We start from the raw sequence: 26970 nt of genomic DNA, 5'->3' as shown, positions 1-26970 counted from the left end.
AACGTTTGACTGTACAGCAGGAACAGGAACCACAAATATATTATTCACCGCTGACATTCTCATCTAAAGTCATTCACCCCAAAATATCAAAGTTTATATGAAACATGTTTGGTAACTGTCAAGCTTGAAATGACAACTAACGGTCGTGCAATTTAAATCTACCTGTTATTTTAAGTGCGCACTGATATGGAACGTTTTAAATGTAAACAGGCTGTACAGTACTTTATGGCTGAATAAAGTACACCCCTTGACTCACTCTCAACCAATCAGAATGCTTGATTTGATCTACCCGTATTATAGGACGCAGTACGACGGACACAGAATCGTTGAGAAAGGCTTCATTGTAGACCGAGATCACAGACAAAACTGTCTTGGATCCGCTCAGGTAGAGAGACCCAATGGAGAAATACCAAGCGGGACAAGGCAAACAGAGACCGTAGGAAGCTGAGGCTAATCTCGTGGTCAGAAGGCTATGGCGGTTGCCGGGGCAGAGGGCAAGACAGGCAGGGTCGGCAATGGGAAAGCAGTCCGAGGGTAAACACAGGAAGGTCTGGCAGCGAGAAGCTAGGGCTGAAATACTTACTGAAGAGAGTAGGTGCAGCGGAGTGGACATGTGAGAGTGATGGAGCTCATGAGGCGGTGTGACTAACAGGTGCACTGATTGAGATGATTAGGTGAGTGAGAGAGGCAGCAGAGAAGGGACGCTGAGCGGTGACAGCTCCCTGCTAACTTTACCAAGTAATAGTCTGGCAGTCGAACCCCTGACATCGCAACATGTCACTTTTCACACTTCCTTATGCAGATTAAACAAACAATATCCAAATATGTTCATTAATGATGGAGCAATAAATGTGCTTGTAGACAGATTGTTTTATCCTTGAAACAGACCTAGGTTAACTGTTTCTGTCTTAATGCTAAGAAAAGTGAACCGGCTGCAGGATGTAGCTTCATACAGACACGAGACTAGTGCAGTATCAGTCATCTAACCCGGTAATTGTTTTACTGTAAGTGCTAAAGTCAGATAAATCAATGTGCTTAGACCAGGCAGCAACCTCCGGGTCTGACAAGTGAACCCAATGCGTAAGGAAGTGCCTCAACCTTAATTCTTACTTTCACATGGCCATCAGGGGGCAAAGCTTCTAGTTGGAAAAAGAAGTCAGTTTGTAAAGAAGTCTGAGAAAATGACCCTATTCTCATTTGATTTATTACAGTATAGTTTATGGTCTCAATCACAAGTTTCTGGTCTTCTTCAATACAGCATAATGTTTTTTATGGTCTTATTTAAAATGGACCATAAAACAGGGTATACTTTAGGCCGTGGCTACCATGTCGTTGTCTATAGTGTTGGAGTTGTCCGTGGGTTCATGGTAGAACTTTTACCCTTTACAAGATGTTTTTAGTTCATACAATTTAAATGTAACCTTTTGGTCACCTTAAAATGTCTTATTCATTGTTCGGTTAACTCCATCCTTTTTTAACTGAGTTGTTGTAGTTTTTAATTCTTATGTTAAAATCACTTCCATCACCTGAAAAGTTGAACCTGTCTTGTCCACTGCATACTAACACACTCACGCCACTCACTTATCTGCAGGTTAATCCAATGCAGTTTTATGATGATGTGTGATGTGTGCTCACATTAATATGGTCATTAGACTGAATGCTTCCCATGACAACAAACTGATGGATTTATTGTTCAGTTTCAGTTAATAGCTGTCATTTAAATCAACAGTGATTAATTTGCTGAAACTCAAAGCCAATGAATAAATCTCAGCGAGTGTTTTAATGGGCTTTATGGTGTTGAATTCCTTCAGCACAGGACATGTTGAAGCTAGTTTACAAGTACTGAATGTGCAGATACGTTGAACAACAGTGTGTTAAGAGATAATAATAATAATAATAATAACCTTTGCTTCATATTAAAATATTAACCTTACAGCGCAGATGGCTTAATCATATCACCCTTTGTTCGTCAAAGCGGCACTGAATGCCCTCAGAAGCTTCAAGTAAAAAACCTCACTTGATGGTTATGATATATTTACATATTCAGTCAATTCCTCATCTCTGCTTGAAGCTCGAGGCTACAATAGCTGCTGCAAGCATAACATCAACCAATTTACTGATCGAACTGTTGACAGGCAAATTGCATTGTGGGTAATGTAGCTGTCAGGTTTTGACGAGGAAGAAGAAAGCTTGGATTTAAAAACAACAGATATGTTCTGCTTCATCGAATGTGATCCTTCTCTAAAAACAGTCAAAGAATGTTAAATGAGTGCAATGCTAAATTGGTAGAGTACTCTTTATTATTCCGTTAAAGCTATATGCCTTTATTAGTCTCTACCAAGATAAATAGCTGTCTTACCTCAACTCAATTTGTGCAAGGAATTAAACACACAAGACCAGAAACACATATCTTATAGAATTTGGTGTATGTAAAAATGTAACTTTTATGTAATGAATCTTATTTTTACAGATTTCTTTCATCAGAATTTATCCCATTGTTCACTTGTCAGAGGTTCTCACAGAAGAACAAAAACAACCCTCCAGCTGTGTTTTCTTCTTTGTCATGATGCAAAGGGAAACTAAAATTAGACAACCATGAACAAGAGTGTGTTCCTGCATCCTACTGGTTCAAATACTCAACAGTTTACAGGATTCACTGTTGCCAAAGACAACATAAGTCAACAATATTTTCCTGTGTTTTTTATGTTTTCTTATATATTTTGTGAAAGTAGGAAGTTGTGTGGATTTACAGTAATATTCACTTAGCTCCTTTAATATTTCAGTTTGTCCTCAGAAAATCCCAAACATGTGTCTCATGGATCCTTTATTTAAAGAAAGTATTTTGAATAAAAAATAAAATGACATGTTAGACTAAGTATGCATACAAATAGCATAATAACCTTTCAGCATGCTGTAATTCAAGAGATCTGAGAAAAACTAGACCTGTGCACCTCCTCTTGGCTCTGTTTTCCGGCTTTAGGAAATCTATCCTGTGATGGGGACTTTGGCCAATAACGGGTCATTTCAGAAAGACGGCGTTCCCATTGGCTGTGCTAGAAATGCAGATATGCATACACATCCCTTCTGTGATGGCTTGATTCAGCTGCAGAATATCCTGCATATATCTGGCTGCGGCTTGCAGAAAGATATACTGTTAGCATTATCTCCATCTCTGAAATGCTTCACTAGCATTTAGCTCACTAAAGCCTCAAATCACAGCATGTCCTCTGAAAGGAGTTTACAAGCCCACACGTTTGCCAAGTAAAATGGAGGGTTATTCTCATAGAACTGCTGCTTTTATTAGAGCATCAGGATCACAATGATGTGGATGCAGGATGATGTTTGAAATTATTGACAAATACTCGTACAGGTTACTGTATGAAGCACATTTATATGCAAGTGCTCGTCTGGTGGGAGGGGCTTAGGACAGCGAGGAGAGAGCTGCAGATGAGCCTACTCTGAGGTTCCACTTAAATTAAAATATGCTGAAAGGTTGACTTTTTGCCCAATGATGCCAAATATAAGCTGCCTTCTCATTAAGAACTTTTTCTGTTCATGGACCCTAATTCTTCTGATATAATACAAGTAAAAGTAAACTGATTGGAAGGAGACCAAGAATTAGTCAGGAAATGTCAAAGTGTCATTCTTTTTAAACAACCTGATAAACCTGCGATGATGTGAAAAAGTAGGGCAATGAGGCCCAGGTTGAAAATAACTGTAGTTATCCTTTAGGTTTGGTGACTACGCCCTCGGTGCTCCAGTTTTGCTGAAAGACTTGAAAACAGTCACAGGAAGGAGTATATCAAGATGGAGTTCCTTTTTTGAGCCCCAGTCTTATTGTTTCACCTTAGAGCAGGAGAGAGGAAGAGACGCACTCTTTCCTCGCCTGACGCAAACAGGAGACAGTTTTTCTAATCTGTTAGCAAACACAGACTAACATTGTTCAATACTGTTACTGTACACATCCAATATATCACGGCTGTATACATGTCTGACCTGGATCTCCTACATCCCAACCCTTTATGAGAAAGATCCACATAGATAAAGCATGATGTATTGCTAAACTCAAACTCCTAATCTATAAATACACACCTTCATTTTGATTTGAAGAGGGCCATTAAGTGCAGCCGGTTTAAAGAATCGGCACACACTTACATCCTGTGGCAAGAGATTTATTAAGAGGGAATGCTCATAACATTAAAGGCTAAAGCTGGATATGTTTTATATTTTTATTTTTGTTGACAAATCCCAATAAAGAGACAACAAACAACACTATATTGATCCTAACAAGGATTGTTTGTGTAGCAAAAGCCTAATAGGGTTTATTCCTCTGTCCCATAGAGCTCCATTGTTTTATCAATACGGTGAACATGAACATAGCAGTTTATTTTGAGTCTATCCCACAAACACCGTCCTGTTGCTGCAAATACTCATTAGAGCACAATTGTGGATTAATCCGCATGAGAAAATAGTCCATAAAAAATGCAAAAATCTACTCCTGTTTGAGCAATGTTCGCTAACAATCTACAGAGCCCAGCTGTTTTAGGAAATCTTTTTGAAAAAATATCATTATATGTTTGTGATTGAATGGAGATTCCCATTTTTATTAAGAACAAATGGGCTCGGGAGGTCGGAAAGGATTGAAGGACGCATTGTTTGTTCTGCTCTTTACATGACATTCCTTGACTGTATCGCCAGATTTTTTTTGGGTCACCCCCTCATTCCAAAAAATGTCATGCTATTCTCTCGTGCTGCTGAGCACACCCACCTCCCCTTTATTGACTCAATATGAAAACACAATTATTGCACAGACAAAAAGGTGGTCAAAGGTGCAGCCACATTATGTTTTTCAATGAGCCGAACACTTTAGTGACAACACTGAAATAAGTATTCTGGTACCTCACTGTTTAAATTATTTCGGGCGAGTTAGTGTATTTACTTGTGTTTTGCATTGGGTCATGTAGGACAGATAGACAGTTTAACACACAAAATATTGACAATCCTATGCCAGTAGCTGTGGAGTAACGTGCCTAGATGTATTTCCTTGTGTATAGCTGTGGATTGATGTTTGACCTTAACGTGTGATGCAGAAGAGGAGAGACTGTTCATCATTGTGTTTGAAGGACTCTTAAGCACAAAATCCTCTGCCTGGTGTCTGGGAAAGCTTCTGCTTAACAAGGAGACTCCTCAATGTGCTGTTTGGCCAGCATTAGAGCAATTTGTAATGCACTGTATACTATTATATTTAATCATATGCCATGGCCTGACAAAGGGTAACTTATAAGTGTGAGGTCAGTCCATTTACCAATGTGACGGGCAGTGTTGTGGCCAGGACCTGACTCCCTATGTTCTGTTCCTGCCGTACTGATCCCCCTCACAGCCACTCCCCATGTTCATGCTTCTGCTGGCTGCTACTGAATCTGTAACACACAGCACAGATATTGTTTTAGTGTAATACAGTAAGTCTCCATCAGCTGAGTAAAAATAGCTTCCCTTACTTCACCCCCAGTGAGTCACATTTAATTCACAGAGGGGTTAAATGTGAGCATGATGTCCATAAACTGAAGGATGTGAAGTTGGGTTGTGCAGGAAACAGGGAGAGCAGTTTCCTGTTATGTAGAAAAGAGCCTGTTGTGCACCAATCAGACAGGGAAGCAAGACTGGTTTATCAATAAGGGAGAGCCGATTTAAGATCACACATCATTTCCTTTTTTTTTAATGAGACGTGATCAGTAATACTGAGAAATACAGCTTTATGATAATACCAGGAACAACGGAGATCTGAGGATGTATTGTTCTCACCTAATCATATAGATCTAAACGTCAGACGGAAATTGTGGAAATAATTTGACTTAATGGAAGTAATATTATCTTGTGTTTAAAAAAAAAACATACACTACCTCTACTCCTCTAATATTGCGTGATTTATAAAGTTGTAACTAATGTATTTGTTCATGGTAAATAGGATTTGTTCATGGTAAATAATACATAATGTATTTATAAGCCATTAATAAGAATAATCACAGATGTGTGTAGATCTTTAATTCACGTTGCCACCATTAAAACATTCACATGACCTCCGTTGCTGCAGTACCAGTTTCCCTTTTGCTGTAATAAAGGCTCATCAGTGTTGAGTTGTATGTTAACATTTCCAACACTGGACCTGCTGCTGGTGTAGCAGGGATCCTGGTCTTTTCCTCCATTGGGTTTCCAGTCGCGTCCTGCGCGCTGTGAGACTCACAGGCGATCAGCTGAGCGGCGGTTTCCCTCTCAGAGGAAGAGATAGAGCTGCTGTTCAGTCACACTCACTCATTCTCTGTTTGCCCAGTTCCGCTGAGTTTGCCTCCGTTTTTACACGTTTTTAAACATTTTGTGAACAGAAGCTGCTCTCGTGGACGAGATGTTGGAGACGTCGCTTCGCTAAAATGAACACAGGTGAGATTAATTGAATACGTAAAGGGTTGATGTAAAGGTGTTGAACCAAAACCTCTAGTTCACTGCTTGGTCTTTACTGTATTTCGATTAAATTATCATTAAGGCAGCTGGACATAGAGTTTTAATTTGTGTCGTATGTTATTCTATATGTTGCCAGCATTAAGAGACATGGGGAAAACATCGGTAGCAACAGGATGTGGAGCAACCCAAAGTGTTTAATTAACGCAGTGTTTCTTTATGTCAGAGCAGAGGGCTGTGTTAATTGTTATGTTGATACATTATTCACTTTATGACTTTCTGATAGAATAAAGCGCTTTCAGCGCGATTTTAGCACCAATTGAGCTCATTTTGTTGTAAAAAGTCAAGCAAACATTGCAGTCATCCACAGGTAATGCCCTCTTTTAAAAACTATTTTTTTGTTCTAGTTTTGGGTGTAGATACTTGCACTTTATGGCAAATCTTGAGTGCATTGTTCGTTTGTTCGAAACGTAATATGATGAGCCCAATTGTCTTTATAGCTTATTCAGGTTCTTCTCTGAAAGTGATCAAATGGTGTGCATGGGTTATAGATATCAAATGTACTTGAATTACATGTGTTCCTTTTATTGTCTCTATATGATATTGCTTTTTTTTTTTTTTAAGAAGTAAAGGCAGCCTCCCTGAGAGGTGTTTCTCTAACTTGAATCACAGGAAGTGAACCAGGGAAATCCCTTAGATTTTTTTCTCGTATTCTTTATCAAAGGATGTAAAATCACACATTACTCATTACAAATATTTTGTCCTTCTATTTCTGGAAAGTATTTTCCAGCTGAGCTACATTTGATTGGTTGCCAGATTAGTTAGATTTCTTACAACAAATCATGGTAATAATCATCTAAATGTGACTTTTACACACACTATTCAAATTGTATTATGTGTAAAGTTAGAATCTTTGAGCAGTTTTAGGCCCAAGGGACACAATATAAATGACGTGTAAGTTATTTTAAAGCGTGTAATCTTACAGTTTCCTCTTCCTGTTGTTCTTTCAGACTGCACCAAGCCTTCTGTTGCTCCAAAGCCAAGATTTGTTTGTCACGCCAGCCTAAAGCTGCCCTCGCCTCTCATGTCTGCAGCCAGGGGTCCCAAACCCTTTATAGCCCCAAAACCTAAAGTCACACCAGAGCTTAATGGTAACCAGGGAGGATGCTTCAACGGCGGCTTACTAAATTCAGATGGCGAGGTTGATGACGAGCACGAGACGGAGAACAGTCTCAACAAAGTGGTTGCAGACGGGTTGCCAGCAGAGAAACAATTTAACGTCTACATCCTCAAATCACCACAAAATAATGTTCATGGGTTGGAGGACGGAGAGGGGACAGAGGAGGAAAAGGAAAAGGAAGAAGACATGATTCAGAAGGTGGACGAGGACTGGAAGTTAACTGACAGTGCTTTAACAGAGGAGGCGGACTCCCTGGAAACACTTTGGGTCAGTGATGCTGGGCTCACTGCTGACTCTGAGGACGCAGTGGAGATGGTTGACACAGACGTGACGGAGGACATAGACGGCGAAGGTTGTGACGCAGGCGAGGCGCTGGCAGACACAGATGGCCTCTCAGTGGGAGACATCTCTGTTAATAGCATTGATGAATCGGCAGGCTGCTATTCTGCTGAAAATCAAGACATGAGGGAGAGGCATGTAAATCTCCAGATCAATGAGGATGAAACAGGTGACGGTACAGCAGATGATTTAACTGAGTCCCTCACAGATGAACCTTATCTCCTCAGCAATGGAAACATGAAGGACACTGATACACAACACGTTTTTCTCACAGATAGAGAGGAGAAAGAAGAAGAAACGGCTTCTGATTGTGGCATTACTTGTAACATCCTGAAGTTTCAATGTGGCCATAAAGTGAAGGAAAAGGGCGAAAACCAACAGAACATTAGTTTTTATGACCAGAAACAGGCCTGTGACACAACTAAGAGACATGTTGCTGTAGAGGACGATCCTACTCATGAGCCTTACTACGTCTCCTCAGAGGACATAATTAACAGAGAGGTGATATCAAGGAATAACAAAGCTCATGGACTACCACAGAGTCCACTTTCATCTGTAAACAACAGTGGAGTATCAGCCATGAAATATGAGAAAACAGCAGTAAATGGACAGACAGAGTGTGTGTCCTCTGAGGATTACGTGGAGGTTGGTAACCATCTTGAGTACAGCAGCTACAACAGGGAGGAAAATAAGGTGAGAGCTTATCTGAAAATGACTGAAGAACTCGAAGCTCAGACACCAGAGGCCTTGTTTGATCATGTGGACTGCCAGCCGAGGTTCAGACTTGTATCCATCTCGGTGCCGACCGACACGGACACCTCGCTGACATCTTCTCTCTCGGAAAGCCTGCTGCTTTCTCCAAGTGACTCGGATGTCTTCGAGGAAGACCTGGAGGGTCACATAGTGTCTTTCCTGGAGGACACCACTGACACAGAACTAGATATCAGTGACGAGCACCTCTATGAGGAACCAGGGCACAGCTCAGAGGGTGAACAGGTTTTTCCTTCTCATAAGAGGACAGCAGAGATGCTCTCCTGCTCACAGTCACATCGCGGTAATAATAATGTGGCTGAGTTAGGAGGGCAGTTTGTTCAGAGGCCCTACATGAGTGGAATTGGACAACCTGCACTGAGCAGCAGCCCCATGATAAGCTCAACGCGGCACAAGCGCTCCAGCAAACCTCACTATTTGTCCCTGTACCCGCGCTCCCTCTCTATGGAGGGACAGGACATGCCTCTGGGTGTCTACAGCTACAGGGATGGATCCCCGAGACAGGGAGGTGCCATCTGTTCATCAGGAAGCTTCTCACGGTGCTCACCGCTGTCATCCAGTGGCCTGTCCACGCCGACATCTGTAGTGGATATTCCTCCTCCGTTTCAGCTGGCCTACATCACCAAGAGGCCCATCACAAAGAGCTCCCCTTCGCTTTTCATCGAAGGAGACTCATCGGAGAAAAACAGGAAAAAGAAATCCTCCATTAAGCGTTTTCTGATGCTTAAATTTAGGCGGAAAACAGAGAGCAAGCCGGTGGATGTGAACCCGTCCTTGTTTAAGTCCTCAGCAGAATCCTACCACCACACGCCCAGCAGACTGCTGGATCTAGAGAGACGCAGCTTCAGCAGCTCTCCTCAGCTCAGTTCACGCTCTGCTAGTAAACCTCATGTTTCATCAGAGCCGGCCTCCACCTTCTTGCTCTACAAGGAAAGCAAAAGAAAAGGGAACTCTGTGGCCTTTCTCAATCGCAGTGTTGTCCGGGTGGAGTCCTTTGATGAACGGTCCCGTTTGCCTTTCACACCTCTTCCCCTGACCAAGCCTCGCTCCATCTCCTTCCCCAACGCAGATACCTCAGACTATGAGAATGTTCCCGCCATCAGCTCGGACTACGAGAACCTTCAGGTCCCACAGCGGAGGCCCGTCTGCCAGCCGCCGTTCACAGACTTCTTTGACCGTACCAGTCGGGTGATGTCCTCTGCCAATGACACCGACGGTTACGTGGACATGAGCAGCCTCCCTGGTTTCAAGAATGCAACACAGTCACCTGAACAGGAAATGGAAAGGTATGTAAACAAGAGTCTGCAAATATGAGTCTTGAACTCTTAAACTAATCATGAGAAAAAGTATAGCTATCACCACATGGAAATCCCTCCAATAGTTATTGAGATATTTCCATTCGGACCAAAGGATCGACCGGCTGACATTACCATCCATAGAGCCATGTCGCTGGTTAAAACCTGTGTCAGTGTGCAATTGTGTGTTCATATAGAATGATGCAGCTGGACATAATATGAGGGATGTTTAACACTGGCCACAAGTCTTTTTTATTACTGCTCGGCCACTGTGTGGGTTTAACAATGCCCCTGGGGAGGAGGATTTATAACTATTTATTACGTTGAGTCCCCTGATGCTGCCATCACAGCAGACATGGAAGTGGTGATCAGTGGTGGGGAGGACAGTGCAGCAGCTTCCCTGCTATGCTGTGATATGTATACTAAGCCTCAGCTGTGTGTTGTTGGGGCATGTCGGGTGGTAGAGAAGGAAACGCTGGAGGTGGTGTTGGAGGTGGTGTTGGAGGTGGAGGTGGTATCTTCAGATGTAAGTGAAAAAAGGCTGGTTTCATTCATAAATATTTTTTTAGGTGTAAAAACCGGCCCATGTGTTGATGCCGTAGTAGAGCCTCTTGCCTCCCTGCTGTAGTGTTATTTGTTGGCATGATATCAGCCATGCTGTGCTGACATTAACCCATCCCCCCTGCATTCCTGTTGGCTGTACCCATACCATACAGGCCGCTCAGGATGATTAATAGTCAGAGCATTTTGGAGTCATTGCTCTTCTCTATCCAGTCAGGAAGAACAGGCTGAGATCAAATCTCAGTATGTTCGGTAGTCAGCAGTTGTTCACTGCAGTGCTTCCCTCTCATCATGTATACCATTGTGGCTGTGTGCAATACAAATATGTACTACATAGAAATTTAGTTTGATATTACAATGTAATCTTTTGTATTTCCTTAAGTACTCAATACACACAAATAATTACAAGTAAATAAAACTTCTTCGTTCTAATTTAAAATCATTGTGGTGCGTTCAAACTGTAAATTACAACTTTATTAATGATGTGTTCAAATGTAAGCTTGTAAAATGTACGTAGTCATGGTGAGAAACTTCAATAAATACGAAGGAGATGTTTTCACAGCAATATAAAATAGATACTCAAGAAAGAATTATGACCTGGTAACTTCCTAACTTTAGCTCTAAACAGCTTATAATACAATAATTTATTTCCTGTTTATTCAAATAACTAAGATCATTGACAATAACAAAGTAATGGGATAGCATTTTGCAATATGCCTACATTTTCCATTTCAGACAAGTACATTTGGTCAGTTCAACATCTCGGCCTCTTCCCTTAAAAGGCTAAATATCAGTTGTGATTTTACAAAAGTCAAAGGTATGTGACATTTTATTTATTTAGTGTAACATTATACTTAGGTGATGCTACCATACAGTGTAATACATATGTTCTTTTGAATATGGATAGGTACATATCAGGCTTACTGGTTAAGATTTGGTTGTCTGTAGTTTGTAGAAGGTTTTGATGGTGGGTCTGCCTTAAAAGCATTAAATGAGATAATAGTAGTCAGTGTTGACGTCGACATAAACCACAAGTCATGACCAAGACCAGAGTGTATCGAGACCGAGACAAGACTAAGGCTTTGATTTAGTTTAGGAAGCCACATTTCCTAACTGAAGATTCGACTGACATCTCCTTCCAGACAGCCACAGGTTCTTCTCCTGTCTCACTTTCTTGGAGTGTGTGTGAAGAGGGGCTGAAAAGGGTGACGGCTATTAGCAGTAACAAATATTAGAAATTGGTCATGTTATTGCTGACTGCTATTACTTTAGGTATTGTTTGAATTCAGATAAGTGTGTATAAACTGTGAGTAGAGCTGACATAATTAAGCTGTTAATTGATAAGTTGATCGACAGTAAAATTGTTGGCAACAATTTTTATGAACGATTAATCAATTAGACCGAGGCATTTATTCTTTCCATCTGGAAAGGCCTCCAGAAATAATTTAGTTCGTACATTTGAATAAGCCAAACATGACTGTATATGTACAGTAAATAAGGTGCACCTATATTATATTCCTCCTAAAGCTGAATAAAATTAGAAAGATACTTGTTTTCCCTCTACTACTGTTCATGCAAATTAGGGCAGGTAAGATATCAAAATCTGGTAAAAGATCTGATGCCTTATTTAGCAAAAGCAAATCATGAGATTTTTGCTTTTTCATTGCAAAATACAACAGCAAAGGTGACATGCTTCTGTGTAAGAAAGTGAGCTATCGATGCAAGTACTAAACAAAGACAGTGCCATTCTTGTCATTTTCCGCACCTCCAGTGAATACAGGGCCTTTTATTACAGCAAAGAGTTATCTGGATGGACAACAGAGTCGGTGGTTGAGGCTGTAAGTTTTGCGGTAGCCGGAAGGGGCAATATTCTCAGATCGTAGTTTGGAGATCATTTACCCCATCACTGCTATCACCGGGACAAATAGGCTCACAGATGAACCTGAGGCAAAATGAAAATGGATACTTTTTTTTTAATCTCCCTCTGCAATTTATCTCCATAGATTTTGCCTTGAGCCTTTATACAACATAGCAGTACTGTTAGAGGTGACAGAGGCAATTCCTGTGGGGTTGATATAAAAGCCTAATATAAGAACCGTGCATGTAATTTGTGGTTCAAACACCCCCTGGTATCTCATCCAGAGTGTGATCCATTGAGCAGTAATGGGCCATGTAGCTCTAATGTGTGTGATGCAGAGATCTGAACTGCTCACATATGTTCTTCATACGTAGCTAATTTGCATCACAGTGGGGTTAAAAGCCACTGGTGCTTGGATTGAAACATGGCGGAAACATTGACAAGGCTATTGGTCACATATAAAGGACGACTGCATCACTACTGTAACTTAAGGATGTGTTTTTATTTGCATAGCTTACACTCCCCACTGAGCCGCAGCCATTAGCATATTCATTTGGGCTCACTGCAGAAGAGAATCTCGCAGCATAAAATACGGACATGCGTCCCCAGTTGGGTACAGTTGTCACGGCAGGCCTTTCACCATCAGTTTATTGGTTTCTCAAGATCGGCAATGTTTTATCTATTCACATTTTCTTCTTTTGATGAATATGTTTATTATAGTGATATTTCAGTGCAGTCGACCATAAAGGACTATAAAGATGGCTTAGATGGTTAATTAAAATTCATCTGATTTATTCTCATGAATAAAGGTTTGGGGACGGAACACAGTTCATATTATAATACCACTGAGACATGCAGTCTATCAATGGTTCCCAGCCTTTGGGTCATCACACAAACAAGGCACCACAAGGTAATTAAAGGGAAAACAAATAATTTATCTTTGAAGAAATTAGTTTTATTTTATGTGCAGATTGTGTTATCTTAGGACAGAGCCAGTGTGTTTCCCCCTGTTCTCAGTCTTTGTGCTAAGCTAAGCTAATAGCCTTCATATTTACTGTACAGACATGAGTGGCCTTGATCTTCTCAAGTAAAGCAAAACTGTTTTATTTCCCAAAGTGTCAAACTATTCCTTTAAAACGAGGAAACAATCACACTGGGGGTGAACCAACTGCTCACAAATCATGTTTACACCAAGGCCATAACTCCATCATGAGGCCTCACAAATAGGCAATACTTCATTATAGGGATCACAAGCTGAAAAGGACTTTGACGTTTAAGACAGTCAGTGTTGAATTATTACGCATTTAGTCTTCTACACAGTCAGGGTTTCTCACCAAGGCCCCCCTTCTCTCTCTCACCAGTGCCTATACAGAAGCCTACAATGTGTGCTCGGTGGCGGTCTCAGTGGGTGACGTCGGGGGTGAAGAAGACCAAGGACGCACCTCTGATGAGGAAGACGGAGGTTTAGACAGCAATTATGACAGACAGGTAAGTTCTGACAAATGTGTGTTGAATTTGTGCCGAGGTGGAAGTATTTAGATGTCTGTTGGGATATTATTGATATGATTAACTCAATATAATTAATTGATAATATGGATCAGTTTACTGTTTTCACCAATGGACTTATTACCACAGACTATACTTTACATTTAAAATATTTTGTTTTTGTTTTGTGTCACCTTTTTCCAAGTGATAGGTAGAAATAAAGACACATTTAAAGAAAGAAAAACTAAAAGTAAACTAAATTGCAAAAGTACCCGCACAAGCAGGATTTGAATGGAGGTTAATGGGCTACTACAAGCCTTTCCTCAATATTCAGAATTTGATTGCCACTTGGAGACGATGTAGAACAGCTATATTTATTGAACTGGTGCCAAAATGCCTCATCTCTTCCTAACCCTGGGCTTATTACAAGTAAATAATGTAATTGTTTACAGCCTGACGGCCGATCCCGAGCCTTTTACATTGCGAAAGAGCTGGTGGATACAGAGAGATTGTAAGTTACATGTAAACTAATTCCTCTTCTCAAACATCTCGGTTAATCGGTCAAAACTAATCAGATTCCCTTCGCTTCCCTGTTTGATGGTGTTTCTATTTCTCTGTCCACAGACACGTGAAAGCCCTGAAGCTCCTCCAGGAAGTGAGTGATGCATCTATATATATATATATATATATATATATATATATATATATATATATATATATATATATATATATATATATATAGTTAGTTACTATATTATTTATCTATCTATCTATCTATCTATCTATCTATCTATCTATCTATCTATCTATCTATCTATCTGGTGTGGGGACCAACACTGCTTTATTAATGATGAGATTTGATATTTCTAAGCTTCTGCTGTCAGATATTATCTTGTTACACTATTATAATAGAGGGAAGGAAAAACAGGAGAAATTCAGACTGAAAAATAAGCCTTCCTCCACACTATGTTAGGACTTTCGAGAAGCAGTGGGGGCAGCAGTCGGGGACGAGGGGGATCCTGTGTTGGATGAAGACAGGCTTCGAGAGATTCTCAACGAGCTGCCTGATGTTTACACCCTGCACCGCCGAATCCTCAGCGAGCTGGAGAATCGAATCCGACACTGGTGAGAATGATGTGCAGACGCATGAACACATATGTTATAACTAAAAATGAATTACCTTCCACGTTCTCACCTCTGTTTCTCCATCATTCAGGGAGGAGAGCCAGAGGATCGCAGACATATACTTGTCCAGAAAAGCAGAGTTCTTGGTTTTCACCACTTATATCGGCCACTACGATCGAAGTATGAGTCTGCTGCAGGACAGCTGCCGAGCTTCCCCGGCCTTTGCTGCCATTGTTCACCAGTTTGAGGTCAGCATACAGTGCTTCCCTAACTCCAAACACAAAACATTAATAACTATGCAAACGATGAGTATCTTTACTTACAAGTTCATACTTATGCACAGTACTATTTAATTGATTTCTGCCACGTAATCAATCTATTCTGGTAACCAAATACAATAACAAAACACAGTTGGATACATTAAGTGTATCTTGACCACATGATATGTGGAACCTTCACTGGCTCTTCTGCAAGGTATGCTTATCAACCTCCTCTTCCTCACCTGTTCTCCTCCTCTTCCTCTTTCCCTGTATTTCGACTAATTCATAGTTTTTAGAAAATTAAATTTGGAAGTCCAGCATGCATAAAAAGCAGTTTATTTTTATTTTTAAACAACAGGAAAACAGAGGATTACCGGCAACTTTTGGAATAATTTAGATATTTTAATAGAAAACACTTGACAGGATGGTGAAAAATTACAGAAGCTTTGTTTGAAACTTTGCTTTCAACCTCATATATTTGACACTTATCAAGAGCTTTCTTGCTTATCTCTGCACATTATCTCTTATCAGCAGAGGTTTTAGTGTGTGTGTTTGTGTGCAATGACAAAGATGAAGTGTGTGTTTTGTGGTAGCAGAAATGGCGATGGCTAAGTGTGTGACAACTAAAAGGTTCAAGCAAAAGGCAGAAAGCTAAGTGAATAACAGTAGTGATTTAATTAGAGCAACAACTACACAGTGTTCTTGGCTGTTAACAGAGAGTGTCATGACACCCAAAGGAAACATAGACCACATGTTTAAATGCTAAGATCTAATATGTTTGATATGAGCCACTCAGAACAACAATTAACCAGTGAACGTCTCATTTAAAACTAAAAATGTATGTAGGTTGATGTTCAAACAATGCAGTTGAGTGTGGAGTTATAATTGGCCTCAATTTAATGAAAACACACACACACACCAGGCAGTCATCAGACATCATCCAGAGAAGCTATTAAGTGTATTAATATGTTTAAAATATGAAGTATACATTTAAATATATAGGATATATGATAGTGCTTGACAATTCTACAAATCAAATATTACCAAGCTATGGACAAAATAATGTTTTGCAATATTTTATAGACCATCAGATTCAATAGCACACCTACATTTAAAAGTAGTAAGATAAGCACTTTGTGTATTGATGTCCATGCATTGCCTTTCATCATTATGAGTTTAATTTATTACATTATGAGTTTTTAATTTTGAGATATTCTGGTGCCAAAATAGTTTTCACACACTTTTGAAATAAATCTGTTAACAATATTATTGTTGATTTTAATGCTCGAGGAAGAATATTATTATGACTGTGTCTGATGCAGAGAGAGAGAGAGAGAGAGAGAGAGAGAGAGAGAGAGAGAGAGAGAGAGAGAGAGAGAGAGAAAATACAAATTATTAATTAAGTGATTATTGAAAAAGAGAACGTTAGACATCCAGGATTGCTGTTTTTTCACATGCACACTAACGAACAATCAAACACACACTTGTTTTCGTGCGAGACTCCATGCTGACCTGCAGGGTTGTTGTCACTTGAAAAATAAGGGAGCGCTTCTGCTCGAAGCTCCAGTTTTGTTGTATAATTTGCTTTTTGCTTCTCAGTGCAACTTTTATTTTCTTTACCAGAGTTTTGTACACCCCCAGTGAGATCCCTTGACTGTTTTAAATAACCTGACATGTTGTTTGGTCACAGTTTATATGGAGCAGTAGTACAGTGAAAATGTTACATTTTATTTTGTTATTTATTTGCCTTAGCAGCAGAGTCCAGCTGGGGAAAAAGTGTCTCTGAAACATCAGCTGTTGCAGGTCATTGTGCGCGTGGCTCAGTACCGCATGCTCCTCACTGGTGAGTCTAGTGTAAAGGACAAGATGTAGTATCTTTTCTGATTAAAACATACATTTTACTCCCTGTGGTTCCATTTTCGACTCTCAGAAAGCTTTCTATTTCTCTTGCTCCTCTTACAGATTACTTGAACAACCTCTCCCCTGATTCCAAGGAGTATAAAGACACCCAAGGTACCGTAAACAAACAGCGGTCTCGGTGTGGACAGAGGCAGGTACTCACAGGAGAGCCTCACTGGCCTGTGTTTGTGACTGTTTGTGTACAAGGAATTTATTTGCTCACATTTGGCATGGAAAGACGGCATTGAGAGAGCCAATTTAGATTTTCTTGTTTGTGGGGGAGACCCACCAGGCAAACATTTCAGCTCTCTTCTGTGTGGAGACTTTAATGTGTAATTCATGAGAAGGCCAGATGCAGCAACACTATCTCTTATCTCCAATAAGGGAGCCACCCCGGTCCAGACATGTCCAGGCTCTCATTTCAGGTTTTATGTTTGCTGACTTTCTACATGGAGAACAAAGGAACATCTAATCAGTTATGATTATTCATGGTTCACTTCTTAACATGAAGTTAAGAAGTCTCTATCTTTTTCCTTGAATAAAGAAAGTAGCACTTTAGTAGCACTTAAATGGCACTTACTTATAGCACTTATTAGTTTGGCTTTCTTGAAGAAATTGTACTTTCTTGATTCTTGTTCTTCTGAGTTTGTACTCATGGTTGAATGCTCTTATTGTAAGTCACTTTGGATAACAGCGTCAGCTAAATGAAATGTAATGTAAAATTGTCTTTCCTGACTCCTCTCTGTGTGTTTGTCTTTTATAGCTGCTGTAGCTGTAGTTTCTGACATTGCAGATCAAGCGAATGACAGTTTGAAACATGGGGTAAGTGTCATGTATGAAACTCTTGAATAATGAAAAAAAAAACATTTGCCTTCTCAATTACGTATCTTATTTTCAATGTGTGGTCAGTCCTGAACACACATACATTTTCCAGTATTTTTCAACCTGGACCATGTTTTTGTGACTCATTTTTTAAATTGGTCCAGTATTGAGCGATAAGGCTGTAACCGGCAGCCGAGAAACAAGCCGCGTAGGAAAAATGCTGCCGTAGCATCTAGCTCAAAGCAATGCTGCACTTTGTTGATAGCTACAGTAGCTCTAGTTGGACCCGCATGCCAAATAATGCCGTTTCTGAATAATGTGGCTCTTTCTAAAGAGAATATGCCTGTCTGATCCATAACTTTGCCGAAAACAAAGAGACCTATCGTGAAATATCCAAGTAGAAGAAAATAGTTTGGGGTTTACAGGAAAATTACGGTTAATGGACTCTTTCATCATTTCTCTTTGGCTGTTGTCTCATGTTCTCTCCCTGTCTTTTTGTTCTTTTGTCCCTGTGTGTCTCAGGAGAACTTATTGCGTCTGGTCAACATAGAGTACAGTGTTCGTGGCCTGCGGGATCTGCTGCAGCCGGGCAGGGTATGACTCTGATAACAGCATTGTTTCCTTGCCAGCCCACCCTGTCTGCCATGCACCACCCTGTGTTGCCCTTTACACAATCGTTCAGCTGGGAATCCCCAGCCGGCCAGGCTTTAAAACAACAATAATTATCGCAGATGGCCTCTGCATGTCATGATCAGTTGACTTGTGACGTGTTCATTTTGGTCCTGTGTATTTGCTGTTTTAATCAGGTCTTTTTGAAGGAGGGCACTCTGATGAAGGTCAGCAGGAAGAGTCGACAGCCCCGCCATCTGTTTTTGGTAATCACTGCTTCCTGTTTGTAGTTTTTAAGTTAACAGACATGTGCCAGTGGTCATAATACATTTTATAATCTTTTTATTTGCTTAATTCACACATTTGTTGTCTGCTGGTTTTCTACGTCCAGACTGAGCTATTAAGAGCAGGGTTTCCTGGCAGGATGTTTCTGAATGCCGACTTCCTGAGCCAGTTCTTTACTGACAGCACAGGGAAGGTCAACACCGGCTCCTTATCCATGTGTGCACCTGTTACATTTTATGACTTCATTTCTGTCAGTTAAATATTAGTTTGATGCGTCTTCAGCACCTTTTAATATAGACAAATTGTTCAGCTGACTAAGATCATGCTAAAGGAAACAGGGCTGTAGAGTGAGGGGAGAGAGATGTAATCGATAATATTCGATAATATTGTATGTATAAGTCATAACATGGAGATAGCCTGGAAATGTTATAATCAAGAAAGATTATAAAATTAAACGCCTTTGAAATTATCCATAGGGCATCATCAAAGCGCATTGCTTTTCCCTCCTGTGGCGTTTTTGAAATTTGTGGTCTGGGCTCGACACTAAAAAAAGCTTGTAAATGTCTCTTCTGGAGGAATGTTGGTAATCATCGTTGTGTTACTTTTATCCTGCCAGCTTATCCACCCAGACTCTGATCACGTGTTATAAGCTATTATTAATGTTGGAGACAGCATTATAAAGAGTCTGCAGAAGCAGCTAGTCTCATAAAAAAAATATTCAAACACACAGCAAAAAAAGTGATACAGAGATTAATGATCCAGTTTGATTTCAACTCCTTTGTTATGTATTTGTGGAAGTATCTCATTCATGTATGATCGTAAAAATTCAAGGTAGGGGTTTTACATTTATAGATACCCCACACCGAGAAAATGTCCCCCTTCGGTGAAAACAGCCTTCTAGTGTCAAACTCTGCCCATACATCATTATGCACAGTGAAGCTCAAACATCCAAGTAAATAAGCACATTTTGGAGTGGAACGTTAATATAAAGTGTTGGGTTTAACATTAGAGATATGTACTATGGGTAATGGACAATGGAGAAAAAGTACACACAATTTTATTTGGTGAGAATTTTAATGACTCAACTTGACTTGAAGTTTTGTAGTAGAGCGTCACCTACTGGAGAATTGCTGTAAATGCATGAATAAGGAAGTCTGTGCGACTGAATTTTTAGACTATTTTACCTTTTTTTTGTCTTTTCAACATTTTCGCTGATCCGCATCACTTGTCTGTTCTTATATTTACTGTGAATTATGAGCGCTATCTCTGTCTGTTGTCAGATGAATGATGTGCTGCTGTACACCTACCCTCAGCAGGACGGGAAGTACAGACTGAAGAATACTCTGCCACTCACTGGTTTGAAGGTCAGAGTCTTTCATTAAGTTGCCTAATGTCTTTGATTTCTAACCATGTTTCCCAAATTCCCACAGAGTTTATATGCAATTAAAACTGGCAGTATATGTGTAAAATCTACAGCCGTATGTTTTTTTAAATTAAATTATGACTTACTTGTTTGCGGTTAACAGAGAATGTGAGAATAGTTAAATATGCGGTTCCTTAACTATCAGACTGGAAAGTTTTACAACCTAGTCTTTTATTTATGATCTTATTGATTTCCCAGGTCAGTAAACCCATTGTGGAAAATGTCCAAAATGCACTGAAAATTGAAGGAACAGACATCTCTATCACTTTGTCTGCAAGGTGGGTGACACTTTACTGTGCCCTGTTTGAATAATGTCAAATATCTAATAATGGCAGCGATAAAAAAAATTAAAAAGGTTCAAACTAAATAGTAAATATAGAGCATTGAGAATTTGTATACTGAGTAGTGTTGTGTATTTCTTGCAGTTCCTTTATTGAAAGAGAGGACTGGTTTTACACTCTGAGTCGCACTGTAACTGAACATACCAGGGGATCTGTAGCATTCAACGGCTGCTCAGGAGAGGTGAGCACAATCTGCCTCTCTGTTTTCATACTTTTTCCTCAGTCGTGCTTATTCTCGTCCAACCGGACTAAGATGGATGTTATAAGTCATCGACATCAATCTTGGCAGTGTGTTCTAGTGTGTCTCTCTGTTTCTGTGTGCTCGCTCCAGGCCAGAGATCGTCTGCGGCTGACCCTCGGAGAGAAAGCCCCCACGCTTGTTCCAGTCTCAGAAGTGATGATGTGCATGAACTGCACCTCAGATTTCAGCCTCACTCTCCGTAGACACCATTGCCATGGCTGCGGAAGAGTGAGTCCCACACAACACAGTGCTTTATAACACTTTAATATCTGTTAGGAAATGCTACAACTTGTGTCTTTGGCCAGGAGCTATGCAGGAGCTGAAAGAGTGTGTTATTTTTAATGGACCTGTGGTCAATTTATTTTGTTTCACACAGATTGTTTGTCGGAGCTGCTCAAGGAACCGATATCCACTGAAATACATGAAAGACCGCATGGCCAAAGTGTGTGATCACTGTTACAATGAGCTAAAGAAGAGAGGTGGGAAAGCTCTGCTTAAATATATCATTATGATTAATGGATCTCTTTGATTGTCAGTCTTCCTATCGGCCTACACATTTAGTATTCCTATGCTTAGGACCCACTTACAATAGACTGAAATAATAAGACAGAGCTGGCAGATTTTGGACAAATACATTTATTTTACAGGAAATAGATTACTAAAAGAAAGGAAGTAGTACTCAAACGAAAAGTTGAAGTAAAACAAAGAAATACATGGGCTACTGCTAATTAGTGCACATCAAATTTATCAGTGCCAGTTCATCATAATATAGCTATAACTCAAATATAGTATTACGTAACTGATTTGAATGGGTTGCACATGTGGATTGTGAGATTACGCTCCAGTTTGTGTCATATGCATGTATGAAAAGTGCAAAGCTGAAGCTGAGTTTCATTTGTGAAGGAAAACCTTGTGGAAAAGTTTGATATTCCACATTTGTGTAAAAACAAAAGTCACCACATTGTCTTTCCATTGTTACTTTATAATATAAAGGCTCTGCTGCAGTATAATTCAGTCCCCAAGGTGCACAAGTAACCTGCCATGTCACTTAGTTTGTCAGTGTTTTAGTATCATCCTCAACTGTGGTTAAAAAGCAATTGTATTTTCCTGCAGGGGGAGACATGTCTGCTTTGTCAGGTAAGAGTAGCCCTCGTCCAAACCGCGCCAGTCGTCCTCTTTCTGCCGTGTTCCAAAACATTCATCCTCCCAACATCTGGAGACATCGGAAAGGCACTGCTTCCTTCACCCAGGTACACCTGCAACATGAGGGCTATGTTCTCTGCACAGGGCAGATTACTGAATAGTTGACCATGACCATCACGTGGCATGTTTTGTAAGTAACATAGATAGTTTTCAGTCCACTACTGCTCCTATTTTGTGCAGGTGACACTGACAGAGGAAGGCTCCCTTAGTGGCACTCTACAGCGCAGCAAGACGAGCAAGAGGAACTGGAAGAAACTGTGGTTCCTCCTCAGAGACAAGGTGCTTTACACCTACCGAGCCCAAGAGGTGCACTCCCCTTAAATTAAACCTGAACAGCACATATTCACACTTAAACAGACTTTACACAGTGAGGTCTATTGCCGTCATGACTAAAAGTGCCCACAGTTACCTCAAAGTATCTTATAATCCATTTCTGTTCCCCTGATAAATTCTGCAGGAGAAAGTAGCATCTGAGAGTTTACCTCTGCTGGGTTTCACAGTGAAGCTACCTGACAAGCGAGAGGAGGAGGAGGCCAACATCTTCCAGCTTTACCACAAAAACACTTTGTATTACTCCTTTAGAGCTGAAGACAACTACACAGCCCAGAGGTGAGCAGCATGACGCCTTGATAGCTAATAAAAAAAGGTTTTAATAGAGATTGCCAATTTAAATATTTTAGTCTGATGACTCACAGGGTGTTACTATAAAATTTGCTCAGTTAATATTGAAACTATATGTTCTGCTGAAAGGCAAGGCAATGTTTAGTGTTTAGGGGAAGCCTCCATTTTATACTGTCTTTCTCCTCATGTGAAATCCTCTCCTCATACAGGTGGGTAAATGCCATGGAGGAAGCCACCGTTTTATAGGATTAGTTACTCCGGGTGGATTTCTTCTGCTACAGACTGTGAAACCAAAAGGGGAAAAATGGGGAATAAAAGAGAAGACAATATATTTGATTATGTCTGTAACTTGTCTGGCTGGACTGTATACAAGAAGAAGACATCTTGTTCTTTGAGAGGGGACACGATTATCTACTTTGTCAACCTCCAGTGTCCTCTGCCTGCTGCTACAGCAGGTGTGATGCTGAGAATCACGAGAGAGGCGGTGACCCAGATACCTGCCAGTGTGGAGCATTACATTGATGTGACCTGTATTCCCCCCAGCAGCTGGTCAGCGACATTCCTCCAAATGGAGAACATTATGGAGTTTTGGGAAAGAAAGAAAATCTATGATTTCAACAATGTAGTTCCAAATTATAAAAAAATGACAAAGAAATAACTGGACAAATACTTTAACCACAGTCATTTTGCTGTCGTTGCCAGGAAGGCTAAAAATATAGTAACACATTTCCAGACTCCCACAAAAATGCCCAAATCTGGATTGTCCTGATCTTCAGTATAAAAATATATAAATGAATCATGCCTTGAATTCAACATGTATTTCTACACTGCATTAAATGCATCTATGTGACTAATACTTTGAAACACTGGCTGGCTGTATCAAAGAATTAGTCAATGTATATGGATAGAAGTGTCTGTTTGCCATGAACTGTATTGTTGAAGATGGTTCTGCCAGTGAATAAACTGTCTATGCTTTTTTTGCACTGATATAAAAAAGAATGAACCTGAAAAAGAAATATGAGTGTACCTTCATCATAGAGGCCATGAGCTTCAGCTACTGTACTTAAATTACATACACACTTTTAAAACAATGTTGCTGATTACTTTTTTATGGTTTTAAACACCTAAAACAAGTCAAATGTAAATTGTATTTGTATAAAGACTCCATGTCCAGTTGTGCGCAGATTTTGTTGCCCTGCACTGAACCATGTCCCACTGAGTTCACTGATCTAAAAAAACAGTGTCTTGGACTTTGCACTGTACCTGATGAGTTATTCAGTTTCTAACATTATTATTTTCAAATCAAGTAAAAGGCTTTAATGGAAACAATCTTGTCTGTGTTTTCTCTTTATCCTCCTCATGTCCGCGAGAGGGCAGGTGACTAAACATTAAAGCACAACAGGCTGGCATTGACTTCCTGTCACTGTGTCCTGGCTGATGGAGCTCAGAATGTACATTAAGCGTGGACCACCTCTTATATGAGTTTGCACTGACATGTAGTCCATGTGTGCCTGATCTGATGAAGTGTTTCAGATCACATTTGGAGCTGATCGGGAAGACACTGGGGACTGAGTGATGTGTCGACCAGCGAGCTGCACGGCCAAAGGAAGGCCAGGACTGCTCTGCTTCTCGTCTCCCCACGAGGCTTCCTGACCCAGAATGATATGAGGCAGAAAGTTTGCTTTCTGGTGCTCCTGAAAAGTTGCAGACATCTCGTCCTACATAGAGGACAGATCATTCATCACTCTGCTCTCCCTCTCTAGCCCCAGTTGTGTCTCCCTCCTCAGTCGCTTTACTTTTTTTTTTTATCAAGTGGTGTTGTCTTCCCTTCGTTGCTGTTGGTGATCACACAAAACACAAATTCCTTTTAAATGACAGTTTTTTACTTGTGATTTTTTTGGTCGCAACAAGAAACAGGAAGTTGTTTACATCATTAACAAGACTACTTTCATCACCGTTTTGTTAATAAGTAATTATAGAGGATTATTAAATTTGCTCAACTGAACATTTAATAATCCTCTATAATTACTTATTAACAAAACGGTGATGAAAGCTTGCTGTGGTGAAAACATGCGTATTTATTTTGTATACAGTGGGGCAGCAACAATGTCATAATCCAAGTTTACTTCCATAACGCTGCAGGCAGGAGCAGAGCAGAGAGCAACAAATAATCAATCATACACACACAGCCTACTCAATAAGGTTGGATGCATTCAGTTCTGTTATATGTGCTCAGCCTCAGGAGTCATTAAAGGCCAAAGCCAAATAAGTAGTTATCTGAGCTGAACTTCCTCATCTATGATGTTTTTTCTTACCCACAATGCTCTGATAGTGAGACTTGTGGGCAACAGACTTTCGAGCCATTTTCGGTTTTAGTTTAGAGGAGGCAATGCAGTGTTCGTGTTAACGTCGCGAGTTACAACAGCATGCAGTCTAATCTTTCATAGTTGTGTGGGAGGCAGATCCTCAGGGGTAAAGTAAGGACTTTATTACGTAAGAGCTTGAGATTTAAATAAAAAGACTGAGAAATAGGACGTATGGCAAAATTTCCGTGTCCACTTGACATTGGCTTGACATTTCTGGGTTTGCACCTTATCTTGTGTCTCTTGACGCCTTTCAGAGATGGAGAGAGGGAGAGAAGAAAAGATGTGGAGAGGCTGGAAGAATAGTGGGACACACTAGTATGGCCCACTTTGCTAACTCTTTGCAGTCTACACTGCCAAGTCAATGTTACACCTATTCCACCTTAAAGCTTTAAATAGCCCACTCTCCCTCAACAGGACGAACAGAGAAACACAGCCTTCAGCACAGTTTGCACCTCCAACGGAACATTTATTTTCCCTGTTGCCTATACATGAAGTCTACATCGTGCTCTATATTCTCTTGTGAACATTCTGCTCTTTTATTTTTATATAGATTCCATTAACATCCAGATAAAACGTGTTCATTAATGAGCCTTATAAGTGTTGGTCGATGGATTTTGATAGAGCTAGGTTTTCCCTTGTTTCCGGTCTTCATGCTAAGCTACAATGTTGCTTCATATTCAATGGACATATTTCTCATCTAACTCTACCCAAAATGCTGAATTATCGCATTTAAATACCATGTTTTCTTATGGCTGAACATTTCCCTTCTTATCATTAAAAACAACACAGTATCATATCAAGAGGCTGTGGATTAAGAGTGGGTATTTGCTCTAACAGAAACATCTTCGCCAGAGAGATACTAACAGTGCTGCTGCTTAAATTAAAGAGTCTTGGCTCTGCGGGTGACTCTAAAAACAGTGTAGCTTCATTATTATTTTATTAGCAAAATTACTATTAAACCAGCCTTGGCATGCTTTTACCAAAAATGACCTATCCACTTTGTACACATTGTGTAAGATCCAGCTGTATTTTTTCATCTGCCTTTTTTTTTGTTTTTTTGTTTTTTTACAGATGGATGCTTTTATTTGTTTTATAAGTTTATTTGCACATATATATCTATATCTATATATATATAGATATCTATATCTATATATATATATCTATATATATATCTATATCTATACATATATATATATATATATATATATATCTATATATATATGTATATATATATATAGACGGCAAACACGTTTTAATCTTGTACAGGAGAGGTTAGACTCCAACAATTATATATATATATATATATATATATATATATATATATATATATATATATATATATATATATATATATATATATATATATATATATATCCCAGGAGCAGATGATTCATCCATATGGATCAACTCCACAAGCTTCTATGTGGATCTTCATCAGGCTCTGTATGCTAAATTTAACAGCTCGACAGCCTATACATCCCACGGGTGGATCGTGTGTGTGTGTGTGTGTGTGTGTGTGTGTGTGTGTGTGTGTGTGTGTGTGTTTGCGTGTTTGCTAGAGGAAGAACAGAAGGAGAGGGTTCCTCGAGCTTTGCATGTGCATCTGTCAGAGAAGAGGAGCCGAAGAATGACGTTTCTAGTGAACACACCAAGTCTCCACTCAGACATCCTGTGTCTGTCATGACTCACAGTTTGCCCGGTATGCAAGTCCCCAGAGGAGAGAGGGGAGCACTGGCACACCTGTGCACGGTCAGCCTGTTAATGGCAGGTTTCATTTTACATTGACTTTTTCACTATAGCAACACAAAACGCTCTCAGCCCAATTTTAACACA

The 26970-nt window shown here is 40.0% G+C and overlaps 1 protein-coding gene across 1 annotated transcript in view; it reads left to right on the top strand.

Annotated features, from left to right (window-relative positions):
• The window catches only part of fgd5b (FYVE, RhoGEF and PH domain containing 5b), a gene marked incomplete at its 5' end in the record, with an annotated part of 33448 nt that extends 9467 nt beyond the window's left edge, over positions 1 to 23981 (top strand). The window contains 20 exons of the mRNA XM_079218733.1: positions 7464 to 10029; positions 13819 to 13945; positions 14395 to 14453; positions 14567 to 14597; positions 14916 to 15067; positions 15159 to 15315; positions 17080 to 17170; positions 17290 to 17340; positions 17990 to 18048; positions 18571 to 18642; positions 18855 to 18923; positions 20223 to 20306; positions 20564 to 20643; positions 20791 to 20887; positions 21038 to 21175; positions 21324 to 21426; positions 22061 to 22197; positions 22331 to 22456; positions 22608 to 22759; positions 22981 to 23981. Of these exons, the coding sequence (XP_079074859.1) occupies positions 7464 to 10029; positions 13819 to 13945; positions 14395 to 14453; positions 14567 to 14597; positions 14916 to 15067; positions 15159 to 15315; positions 17080 to 17170; positions 17290 to 17340; positions 17990 to 18048; positions 18571 to 18642; positions 18855 to 18923; positions 20223 to 20306; positions 20564 to 20643; positions 20791 to 20887; positions 21038 to 21175; positions 21324 to 21426; positions 22061 to 22197; positions 22331 to 22456; positions 22608 to 22759; positions 22981 to 23017 (4388 nt within the window). The 3' untranslated portion in view covers positions 23018 to 23981. The remainder of the gene's footprint in view (positions 1 to 7463; positions 10030 to 13818; positions 13946 to 14394; positions 14454 to 14566; positions 14598 to 14915; positions 15068 to 15158; positions 15316 to 17079; positions 17171 to 17289; positions 17341 to 17989; positions 18049 to 18570; positions 18643 to 18854; positions 18924 to 20222; positions 20307 to 20563; positions 20644 to 20790; positions 20888 to 21037; positions 21176 to 21323; positions 21427 to 22060; positions 22198 to 22330; positions 22457 to 22607; positions 22760 to 22980) is intronic.
• Positions 23982 to 26970: the final 2989 nt, after the last annotated feature.

This window comes from Taurulus bubalis (assembly GCF_910589615.1).
Source record: "Taurulus bubalis genome assembly, chromosome: 5".
In the NCBI taxonomy this organism is placed as follows: Eukaryota; Metazoa; Chordata; class Actinopteri; order Perciformes; family Cottidae; genus Taurulus; species Taurulus bubalis.
Note: the sequence above shows the minus strand (reverse complement) of the source record. Positions and strands in the feature narration are given on the sequence as shown.